This window comes from Trichosurus vulpecula, chromosome 6 (genome assembly GCF_011100635.1).
Source record: "Trichosurus vulpecula isolate mTriVul1 chromosome 6, mTriVul1.pri, whole genome shotgun sequence".
Lineage (NCBI taxonomy): Eukaryota > Metazoa > Chordata > Mammalia > Diprotodontia > Phalangeridae > Trichosurus > Trichosurus vulpecula.
In genome coordinates, this window is record NC_050578.1 from 221122079 (window position 1) to 221134395 (window position 12317).

The following is a 12317-nucleotide window of genomic DNA, read 5'->3' on the forward strand; positions in this document are numbered from 1 at the left end:
AAGTGGTAGAGGAAGTGATCATCTGCATTGGTACAAGGAATTTCCACCATGGGAGTTCCTCAGACCAATGGAATCACAGATGCATACTCTTTTCACCCCTTTCCCTTCAAATGTGCCAGATAGTTTGCTAGGTTCTGGGGATGCAGGAACAAAAATAAAGCAGTCCCTGCCCTCAGGGAGCTTCCATTCCATTGCATTGCATTCCATTCCATCAAGGGCAATGGGGTTCAGAGCAAAGAGATTCTTAGCCACCAGAAGTAGAAGGAAACAATTGGGTCTTAGTCACTGGAGCTGGCGTGGAGAGGTATTGAGCCTTGGGTGGGATGGTGTCCAGCCTACAGCAGGAAGAGGAAGGGAGTTCAGTGATGTTTGGGCTGCCTTTGGACTTGACATACTCCAATTACAGCCAAGCTCTTGTCACTCTGCCTAGTCAAAGGGCGGGTTGCATGTATCCTTTGTCAGCTCCACACCAGGGCCATGGGTGTAAAAGGAAGGGGTGGACGTGTTATCATTCTGGAATGTCTGATTGATTTCCCATTTCTGATATCATAGGCAGGGAAACACCAAAGACTGGCTAGGGAAAGTCCTCGCTGTACAACCACAGGGCATGGAAACTCCACTTCATCTGATGCTTTTCCTTGATTTTTGCTGGAGTAGCTCTGAGAGCTGCGTGATACCACTTTCTCTTATCTACTGTCTTTGCTAGTCTCTGAAGTTTCTAGAAAAGGGCAGGGGGAAGTGGTATAAAGAAGTATGTGATGTCTAGAGTAAAGGAATCCTACTAGAAGTGAGCTTTATGGACCTCAGGGAAACACAACAAACCAGGCAATTTTTTTTGGGGGGGGGCAATAGCCCCTAATTAGCTTTAGTGAAGACCAAACAATTTAGAATCAGAATGGATCTTAGAGAGTTGCATTTTACAGATGAAGGAGCTGAAATCCAAAGAAGGGAAATTGTTTATCCAAGATCACACAGGTAGTAAGAGCTGGCATTCACACCAGGTCTCCTGGATCCAAATATATTGTTCTTTTCTAGTGTTCTGCCATATCTCTGTTCACCATAAAATGTCATCGCTGGAAGGGACTTTATGGACGGCAGTCCAAGCTCCACATTTTTCAGAGGAAGAAACAGGCCCAGAGAAGTTCTACCTAGTGAGTCAGTGGCAGAACTGTCTCTAGAGCCCCCAACACATGTACCTGCACATACATGTATGTACCGCCCCCCACCAACTGCCCTTGGAACGAGATTGTGAAGACCATGTTTATGTTTCAGTTTAGTTGACTTCAATGCAGGTTTACAAAGCTTGGATGACTAGGGAGCATAAAGATTTTGAAGTGGAACTGGTCTATGTGTTGTAATTAGCAAAGTTTTTTTTTTTTTTGTCACAGGCATTTTTATTAACAGACCATTAGAAAAATAATCATGGTAGAGACCTTTAGTTCATTCTTCTAATAAGCCTGTTGATCTGGTCTTCCCTGTTACCAGCATCTCCACCTTCCACAAAATGTGTTGTCTTTTTCTTCATTCCGCCTCGTGGAGAAGATAATTTGAAGGGCCACAGGAAGTTGTTGGCAGCTTTGAAGTGCTTGCCAACAGTGTAGATCTCATGGATCAAATCCTCCATGCAGATAATTCCATATTTACCAAGAGATTTTGCAATAAGGGCATTATCCGTCAGGGCAATCCTCTGTTTCTTGATCTTGCCATAACCACGTTTGTAAATCAAGTCATTCACAGACTTCAGGTTTGGGTAACCCCATGCAATGTATGGTTCCACAATCCTCAGCATGTTAATAGAAGCCTTGTTAAGTTTAACAAAAGTGCCATTGAAGATTTGGCGAAGACGAAGAAGTTGCAATACTTTTCGGACCTTTGGGCTAACACCATTGATACCTCTGATTCTGATCACAAAAGCTAACTTGGGTTCAGCAGGTACATAATAGTTGCCAGCTTTGCGTGCCATTCTAGCCAGCTGGATTTCACTCCTGTACATCTGTCTGTACTCCTTATGGTAGGCTTTAGCTTTTTCATAGATAACTTTTCTCCGTATTTTATGGAGCTTTTTAATAGCCACCTTCTTCTTCAAGTGTTTGGCCTTCAGTATTGCAAAAGCCTTTCGCTTTTTCAGAAGGGATTCTGGAACGGATGGTAGCTTCTTCTTTTCTTCTACGCCCGCCATGATTCCGGCTGGAAAAAGAGGAGCAAAGTTTTTTTTTTTAAAATTATTTAATCATTTCTTTACAACTTCATTCACGTTGGAGAAGTAGAAGTGTTCTGTTGTCTTTGAGCTTTGTTCCATGCTTTGTGGAGGGAAGTAAGCATTTCCAGAGAAAGGTAGGTATGTTAAATCTGCCTGCTTTTTGTACACAGTATTGGAGAGCTTTGTTGGACTGAGGATGCTCCTGGCCAGGCCAGTTGGCATGGATGCAAGTCCCAGAGCTGGAAGGAAGGCAGAGGTAGCCTAAAAACAGATATGACTGTGGGAAGTAAGAATAGTCATATTTTCAAATTCCATGATTTCATCCTTGTAGGTACTTTTTCTCCTGACACAAATCATGACCCCTCTGGGCCTTAGCAGACAGCCTGCATGAGATGCTATGGCCCAAAAAACAAAAAAGAAAAAATCATCCCCTGGTGGCCAACCAACCTTTTAGTGAGGAGGAAATTTTTAATAAAAACTATAAATATCTCCCAGATCTCTGGTCTATGATTCTTTAGTCTCTTATACTCATCTGCCATCATTAATCTGGGATGCTAAAGTCCTGGAAATAGTTTGGGAAGGGTCTGTGGATTGGAGGAACACTGGAGGATAGAGACTGCTTAAAAAACAACAAAACTCTCAACATTGTACTGTAAAGGGTCAGGAAGACCGAATAGCTGCCCTCCTGGAGTTTGTAGTCCAAAATTCAGGTTGAGTGAGTACATAATGTCCATACAAGGTTATTTATTCAGATATAATAATGTTTATGCAGGAAAGTCTGTCATGTGGAAGTAGGATTAGCTTTGTTCTGTCTAGTCCCAGAAGGTAGAACTAGAAGAAATGAGTGAGAATTGCAAAGAGGCATATTTAGACTTTAGGTTGGGAGGAAGGAGGAGGAACTTTCATTAAAACTGTCCAGAAGTGGAATGGCATGCCTCAGGAGGTCAGAGATTCTCCTTCAATGCAGATCTTTTAAGCTGAATTCTAACATACCCCTTCCCTGTCTCAGTAGCATACCATTGTGGTGGATGTATTTAACCAAGGCAAGAAATTTCACTTCCAGTCTTGTGGTGGACCTTCACTATGGCTAAAAGAAGTTTTCTAGCTCCATGGTGTTCCCTCTCATCTAATTTTCCATTGGAATTCCCAAACTTAACCCACATTTCTGGACTACTTGAGGCGAATCCCCCCACCCCAGGTAAAGAGTCACCTTTTATATGGCACATTACCCTCAGTCAGATGTTGAGACAGAGCATTCCAACTAGGTTCTATAATGGTGTTTTGGCTGCTACATCTCCTGCCATCAGGGTGACTGGACCCCATATTGCCCACTGCAAAATTGTGTGGCAATAACTCAGCCTGCTCTTCCATCCAGAGCATGTGCCCTCACCCTTCCTTTTTCTTGGTAAGCGATGACTCCTACATTGAATTTTTCCGTGCTCAACCTATATATGATGATCCCCTTAGTACTTTCAGTTCCCTGAAGGAGTCCAGTCCTGCCCAGTCTGACCATCAGTGTCCCCAAGGTCCAAAGGGAAGCCTTTAGGGATAGATGGGGATTGAAGTCTGACTATGCACCTTTAACTTAAAATTTGGTGACTAGGGCTACAAGCCTCATCCAGAGGTGAGCTCTATTGCTTGTTGAGTAATAGAATATGAACTCCGATAAAATGTAAACAATTTCACTTTAGTTTTTGTATCTGCACCATCTGGTACAGATCCAGGTATACAGTAGGTGCCACATAAAAAGCTTATTGAACAAATGAATAAATAATAATTGCTGACACATTTGCACAGTGCCTGAAGTTTGCAAAGTACTTTTCTCATAGCTTCATGAGGTAGGTAGTGCAACTATTATTGTGCCTTGCCTTATTATATTTTACTTCCCTTCATTGGCTCGGTGGGCCAGGCAAACCGGTCTTCGTGCTTTTCTTCATACATGGCATTCTATTTCTTGTTGCCTTGGCTTAGTGCTAGTTAGCCCTCCTGCCTGGAATGCACTCCCTCTTTTCCTCCCCCTCTTAGAATTCATAGTTTCTTTAGGACTCAACTCAAGTGACACTTTCTACATGAAAGCTATCCTGATATCTGTTTTTTGTATTACTATATATGTAAATGTTGTCTCTTCTGATAGAATTTAAGATCCCTGAAGGCAGGGACTGTTTCACTTTTCTCTATGTATCCCCAGTACCTAACACATTATAGGCTTTTAATAAGTTCTTGCTTGATACCCATTTTACAGATACAGAAACTAGAACTATTCTCATTGCTATAGATAACTTTGATGTTCAGTGAATGAGTCTTTGTTCTAAAGGCTCATCTTGACCCCAAAGTACTCCCTCCCAAAGCATAGCCCACTAAGAATGCAGGGGTAAATCTGCACACGTAGAGGCAGTAGATAGGCAGTCTTTATCTTCCTATTTTAGCAGGAGTACAGGCTTGCCCGTGTATAATGTTCGTGCCCCAGAATCACTAGAGGCCAACCATCCATGATTCCATCATACCCAGAACTGGTCTTTGTGGTCTAGGGAGGTGTTCAAGGGGGAATGATGTTGTCAGTTTCCATAGCATTAGTGATATATCCAGGCAAGGAGAGGTCTTGGCATATACATTGATGTGGTTATGGGCTTGAATATTGAAGCCAGGTGGGAATGGAGTTTGTCCACCAGCAGGTTGGGACTTTCAAAGAGTCTGACTATATGGGACAAACAGTCATTTCACTGACACTTTGGATAGGGCATCTCTTCATTTCCACCTCCAGCTTTATCTCCCAGTTTCCTGTTCCCATGTCAGCCCCTTGGATTTGGCTTTCCTGAGAAACTCTAGTTCTTAAAGTAGCCTAAGGTGTGTACCCTGTCCATATTCATCCCCCAAAAGAGCTATCCTTTCAGGCCTTAAGTTCTTGGTACATGTTGGCTTGAGTATTCAGTCAGAGAGCAATGGAAGAGATTGTGGTGGGTGAGAGCAGGGTGCAACACATTACAAACAGATTGACAAAGCAGTGGCATAATAAGACCTATAGGATCACAGAATCAGAGATGACTAGAACCTCAGAGGTCATCTAGTTCCACTCTTTCATGTTTACAGATGAGGAAAGAGGTCCAGAGGACATGCAACTAGTAAGTGTCAGACCTGGAATTTAAACCTAGGTCCGCCGACTACGAATACAATATACTTTCCACTGTACCACATGCTTGGTAGGTTACTTGCATTCAGACTTAGCTTGAGACATATTTGGGTCTCTAATTGGATTGGTGTTACACTTTATGCTGTCCCATTTTTGTGCCTTTAATCATTCTCTTCTTATCTTAACCTCCCCTTCCCAGCAATACCCTCCATTAGTCTCTGCATAATGAAAGGCTCAACTCCAGCTCTTTAGTTCAACATTTTAATTAAGTTGAACAAACATATACTAGGTGCCTATGTGCAAAGAATAGGACCCTGGGCTCAGCACTCGGAGAAATGGGAAGTTTAGATGGGACACAAGCCCTAGTCCCTACTTCCCTACCCTTGTGTAGCATCCAGTGTAGTGGAGGGGAGAAGAGGGTGGGTAAGGCATCAATACAGATGACTCTGATATCCATTAATTCATTAAACCTTCCTTGACCGCTCCAGATCCTTCTGGAGTTGAGCCCTTCCTCCTCTGAGTCCCTCCTGGAGCATTGGGTGTCCTTCCTTTTGCTTGGCACTGAGCTCAGCAAGCTTTGCGGTGTTCTCTTTTCATAAGACTGTGTCCTCCTTCCCCATCTGTGGTTGTGCATAAGCATTCCAATTACATTTTACTCACTGACATTATTTATAGAACTTTTGCATTTCCCTCCATTCATCTTTCACCTTGAAACTGACACCATATTTTTTAAAAAAATATTTTGTCTGAATTTAATGAACATCAAAAAGAAAAAAAAAAGAACATTTATACATAGGAAGTTGAACAAAAAAGGGGATATGTGAAAACATCTCTGCAGCTTGCTTAGAAAAATAGAAATGCAACATGTAAATTTCCTTTTAATATATTTTGTTTTAACATTCTTTTTTCAAAATTTTGAGTTCCAAGTTCTCTCCCTCCCTCCACCCCCTCCCCCACCATTGGGAAGGCAAGCAATATACTATCAATTATACACAAAGTATGACTTTCAAAGCTGACCTTTGATACAATTTTCATTGCTCCATTGTGTATATTGGTAATATATAGGATCGTAGATTTGGAGCTAGAAGGGACCTTACTTAGAGGACAGCTAGTCCAACCTCCTCATCTTACAGATGAGGAAACTGAGGCCCAGAGACTAAGTAATTTAGAGTCATACAGCTAGGAAGTGTCAGGATTTGGACACAGGTCCTCCTGACTCAAATCTCCCACTCTAGCTCCCTACCTCCCTATAATAGCTGCCTCCATGTAATTCCTCTTTCCGTGAAAAAAGATTCACTTGTCAAATTTAGACCATGAATTGATTTCAACTTGAAACATAGATACTTTATGGTGCCTCAGGGAACTTCTCTTTTGTGGATTTAGTTATTCATATTTGTGTATGTTTTTAGAACCTTCATTTCAATATTCATCTTATCAGATATAGTTGAGGGAATTATTGGCATAGGCAGTTCCAAGCACAGGCCACCACTTAATAAACATCTGTCAAATGAAGAGACTATTTCCTTTGTAAGAATTCATGTATTATTTTTTTTTTATGATTTTTAAAAAAAGTTTATTACAATGTACAATAGACTCATTAAGATGACACTTAATCTTGGCTGCAGGCGGCAACAGATGTTGAAGTAGGAAGTGCAGATGTCACAAAGCAAGAGAGAAACCAACAGGAATCACCATTTTATCTACACAGGAACATCTACTTTTTGCCAGATTTCTTAATCCCACCACTGGCAAGTGGTCCCTTCCCAGCAGCTTTTGCTTTTAACTCTTCCAGTTTTTTCTGTTCTTCTTTTTGTTTTTGTTTGAAAGCTATATCTTCCTCATCCATTTCCTTGGTTTGCTTCTTGGGCTGCTTCAGAGGCTTCTTCTTACCACCCTCGCGACCGGACATCGTGCCTGCTGCTCAGTTTCCCCGAGCCCCCCTATTATTTGTTTTTTAAAATAATTTTCATTGGTTTTTCCTTTTGGTACAATGGATACTACTCATCATTAAGGACCCACATCCCTCCTTTCTCCAACACCATCCCTTTCTCCAACACCATCCCACATGAATTTCCCACACAATATAGCCCAATAGATTGATAATATTAGGTGTCACTTTCTATTTTGGTAATTTTCTGATTATTAGCAGAAAGGATGGATGTGTGCTTTCATTTTCATGACTTGGTACCAATTCTGTCTATCTTCATTGACCTGAGTATTGTTGCAGTTGAGTTTTGTTTTTATTTACCTTATTGCTTTCCTAACTTTGTATAAGTTGATATAGATCTTCCTGTCTTCTCTGAATTCTTCATATATAGTAAGATAATATTCCACTGCATTCATACATCACAACTCGTTCAGCTGTTCCCTTATCATTGGTTATATTTTTTTCCAGGTTTTTGTTGTAATAAATAATGCTGCTATAAGTATTTTTGAACATATGAATATTTTCCTGCTGACACTAGCTTCCTAGCTTTACAGTAGTGAGATCTCTGAGTCAAGAGTATGGATGGGTTTAATAACTTTAATGCAGGATTTAAAATTTTTTTTTGAGTAGTTGGACCAGTTCACAGCTCCAATAGCAGTGGATTATCATGCTTGTCTTCCAAAGAGCCCTCTAACATTGACTTTTCCATTTTTGACAATGTTAAGAGATGATATATCAGTGTTATTTTAATTTGTATTTCTCTGATTATTAATTATTTTAAAATCTTTCAAAGGTTTGTTAATAATTTGCACTTTTTGGAAAACTTTTTATCCTTTGACCACTTGTCTCTTAGAGAACAGGTATTAGTTGTATAGATATGTGTCAATTTCCTAGAGATTTTGGATGTCAGACTTTTATCAGAGATATTTAATTCAAAAATTTCACCCCAGTCTGTATTATTTTTCTAATTCTGGTTGCAATGATTTTATTTGTGCAAACCTTTAAAAACTTTTTTACATAATTGGAATGGTCTCTTTTTCCTTTTATATTCTTTTCTATCCTGTATCTGGATACATTTCCCCCCTTCCCCTTCTCCCCATTCTCAATGTTGTGATTCTGGTATTCTCTTCTGGTATTTTATGGTTCTATTTTTTAGCTAGTTTATCCATTTTCACATTTATTGTGCTATGTGGTGTCAGATACTGTTCTAAACTCATTTTTTACTAAATTGCTTCATAGTTTTCCTAGCAGATCTTGTTGAGGAAAGAATCCATTCCCTAATTGTCCTTGGGTTTATCAAACACTAGACTGTTATAAGACCTTCCAGGTCTTATTTAAATTATTCCATTGATTTACTTCTTATTTTTTAATCAAATAGAGACAGTTTTGGCCATCAGTGGTAAAGAATATAATGTGAGACCTCATAACTTCAAACTCTCTGTATTCCTACTTTTTCTTTTCTTTTTTTCCAATGACATGTACAAATTTTTTAACCCTGTTTTTTTAAAATTTTGAGTTCCAAATTCTCACCCTCTCTCCCTCCCTCTCATCACTCCCTCTCTTCCTTCCCTCCTCATTGAAAAGGCAAGCACTTTGTTATAGATTATATACATACAGTTATGTAAAACATATTTCCATAAGCAAAAAAAGGAGAAAGAAAGAAAAATAGAGAAAGTTTAAAAAAGTATTTTTCAATCTGCATTCAGACTCCATCAGTTCTTTCTCTGGAGATGGGTAGCACTTTTTATGCCTTTTTTTTGCCATTTTCAAACAGCTGTTTTATAGACTGGGATTATTGTATGATAATTCTCAAATTCTCAAATAATGTTATTTGGGAATAGCTAGTGTTTGGTCCTGAACACAATATAGTCCATTACACGTGGTACCTGGAAGATTGGCAGGCACACTGACCAACTGGACAACCAATCTTGGGATATGAGCAAATGGAAGATTTTCATTTCATCTCAGACTAGAGAGTAACCCACACCTGATGACTTGGGAAATTCTTCTAAACCTACCTCAAAGCAATCACCCTTCAGAAATACTGTTCTCCATCCTTCCCCCATAGCCTTGTCCCAGATGATCTTCCTTAGCTATATCCCCTGCTGTCAGATTTATCCATTCATGTCATATGCACACATCCATTGCTCCCAGAATCCCTTCTTCCCTCTTCTTGCCTGTTATCTTTCCAAACTCAGCTCATATCTCAGTTCCCTCATGAAACCTTCCCCTAGTGACTTTTGCTTTCTCTGATCTTCTACAAGCCATGGAATGAATGATAAACTTTAAATGCTTCATGTCACAGAACCTGAGTTCAAATCCTAGCCTTGCCACTTACTGTCTGTGTGACTGGGGACAAATCACTTAACTTCCCTGGGCTTCAGTTTCTTCATAAATAAAGTAAGGGAGTTGGACTGGGCAGTTTCTGAGATAATTTCCAGCTCTAAATCTATGTTCCTATGATCCATAGCACTTAGAAACAATCAATTAATAAACATTCGTTAAGCACCTACTATGTGCCAGGCACTCTGCTATAAGTCTGAACCAGTCATCTGGCAGTTGATTGTAGGTGGCCTTGTGAGATCTTTTCTGTTGTGGTCTTGAAGTGGAAGCTGAGTAATCATTTGGGGATTTTGTGGAGGAGTTCCCTGATTAGGTATGACTGCCCTTTGGAAAAGATCCCTTCCAGATCTGAGGTTCTGGGACTTTGAGGTACTTGAATCTAATTAATATGCTCCATTTAAAAAAATTTTCTTAAAGATCTTGGATCTCTCCCCTCCTCCTCCAACTCCCTATCAAATACTACTTTGTACTTTAATTATCTGTGGTCATGTGACATTACCTCCTTGTGCCACCCCACCCTCACTCCCAGATGTAAAGTCTTTTAGGGCAGGGACTGTGTCCTTTTAATTTTGGAGGATTCAGACCTGGGATTTCTTTGGTGTTGGTAGCTCCCTCCTCTAGAGCAGATCAGCAATTCTTCTGTACCTTACAGAAATAGAGTTGTTAAGATACTGATGAATTAAGTGACTTGCTCAAGGCTTTATAATCTGTATATGTCAGAGGCAGGTTTTGAATGCATATCTTCCTAACTGTGAAGCTGACCATCCACTGTATGTTGTTACTTCTCAAATGCCATTGAAATAAACAAAACAAAACAAAAAAACAACCCTGCCACAAATTTCATATCCCCCATGCCTAGCACAATGCTTTTCATATAGTACATCCTTAATAAATGTTTGTGAATTAATGGCTAAATTACCCAGTCTTTAAAATGGGGGAGGTTGGACTAGTTGGGATCCAAAGATCCTTCTAGCTTTGACATTCTATGGCCACACATTGCCCTCTGAGATCATCTCCCATTTACACTATCTCTACCTTGTCTGTACAGATTGTTTCCAGATTGTCTCCCGCATTAGAATGTAAGCTTCTCCAGGGGAGTGACTTTTATGCTGGCCAGTGTAACCTTAGCACTTAGCACAGTGCTTGGTACATAGTAAGCCCTTAATGAATGCTTGTTGGCTAACTGTTGATCTGCTGGACCTTTTCACCTGCCCCCTCAAGACTGTGAGCTTCCCTAGAATCAAGTCTCCTGTGTTTGGGTATCCCCCTTTCTGTGCCCAAGCCAGAGCCTTGAATATTGTAGGCCCTTGATGTATGTTTGCTAGATGGATGAAAGAGTAAGTGAAGTCACAACAAGCAAATCCCCCATTGGAGACTGCCTTCGGACGTTTCGCCATCATTTCAGTTGGTTTAGCAGATGCCTTCCTCGAAGAAGCTACAAACCATATGTTAGATGTGGGGCCAGATGAAGCTTTGATACCAAACACCAAGAATGTAGGAGATCTTCTGAGAATTTAATATGCATTACTTTATGTTTTGTCTCTTACGCAAAGGTTTTCTTTGTTCAAACAAATGTGTATAAAGAATTTATGCAGGGCACATGGTCATGCATATTGATTGCAGCAAATCTGTTAATAATCTGTGTCTCGTTGGGGTTTGCGTTTCTGTTGGAAAAACAAATGTGGAACTGAATGCATTCAGGGAGTCTCCATGTTGCTCACTGTTGGGGGAAAGAGGGTGCTTTCCATCTTTATTAAGAGTCATTTGCTGCCGTACTCAGAGATGTTGGAATAGATAGCTTTCTGTGTAGGCAGGAAGGCAGGAAGGAGAAGGAAAGAAAGAGAAAGAAGGAAAAAAGGAGAAGGGAGGAAAGAAGAAAGAAAAAAAGAAAGAATGAAAAATGAAGGAGGGAAACAAATAGGCATTTATTAAGTGCCTACTACATGCCATTTGTTGTTGTTCAGTTGTGACTCTTCATGACCCCATTTGGGGTTTTCTTGGCAAAGCTACTGGAGTGGTTTGCCATTTCCTTTTCCAGCTCTCACTTTACAGATGAGGAAACTGAGGCAAATAGGGTTAAGTGATTTGCCCATGGGCACACAGATAGCAAGAATTCGAGTTTAGATTTGAACTCAAATCTTCTTTTTCTAAAAAAAAAATATTTTTTTCCTTAATAATATATAAGAACAATTTTTAACATTCTTTTTAAAAATTTTAAAAAATTATTTTTTATAAATATTGAGTTCCAAATTCTCTCCCTCCCTTCTCTCCCTCTTCCCTGAGATGGGTAAGCAATGGGCAAGCAATATAGATTATGCATGTGCAATCATGTAAAACATATTTCCATATTAGTCATTTTGTGGAAGAAAATGCAAAGAAAGGAAGAAAGAAAGAAAAAGAAAGGAAGAACAAAGGAAGGAAAGAAAAGAAAGGAAGGAAGGAAGGAAGAAAGAAAGGCAAGAAGAAAGGAAGGAAGAAAAGAAAGAAAGAGAGAGAGAGAGAAAGAAGGAAAGAAAAACAGTATGTTTTGGTCTGTATTCAGACTCCATCATGAACTCTAGTCTTCTTGATGCCAAGTCCTAGTTTGCTATCTACAACACAATCAAACTGCCATCCAGTGTTATGTGGCATGGTGTGGTGTGGCATGAAGGCCCACATAAAGCACTCTCGTCTAAGGAAACCACCCTTCCCCCTCTGCCTGCTGCCAGCTCAATTAAATC

At 40.0% G+C, this 12317-nt stretch overlaps 3 protein-coding genes across 3 annotated transcripts in view; 1 reads left to right on the plus strand and 2 right to left on the minus strand.

Moving 5' to 3' along the window:
- The window catches only part of SERGEF (secretion regulating guanine nucleotide exchange factor), a 250195-nt gene that overhangs the window by 45333 nt on the left and 192545 nt on the right, over positions 1 to 12317 (plus strand). The gene's annotated exons all lie outside the window — the stretch shown is intronic.
- LOC118854462 (60S ribosomal protein L7-like) lies at positions 1379 to 2194 on the minus strand. Its single transcript, XM_036764824.1, has one exon. It carries the CDS (start codon positions 2177 to 2179, stop codon positions 1436 to 1438), a length of 744 nt encoding a protein of 247 aa, XP_036620719.1. The 5' UTR covers positions 2180 to 2194; the 3' UTR covers positions 1379 to 1435.
- On the minus strand, positions 6879 to 7261 carry TMA7 (translation machinery associated 7 homolog). Its single transcript, XM_036764823.1, has one exon. The coding sequence runs from the start codon at positions 7234 to 7236 to the stop codon at positions 7042 to 7044; it is 195 nt and encodes a 64-aa protein (XP_036620718.1). The 5' UTR covers positions 7237 to 7261; the 3' UTR covers positions 6879 to 7041.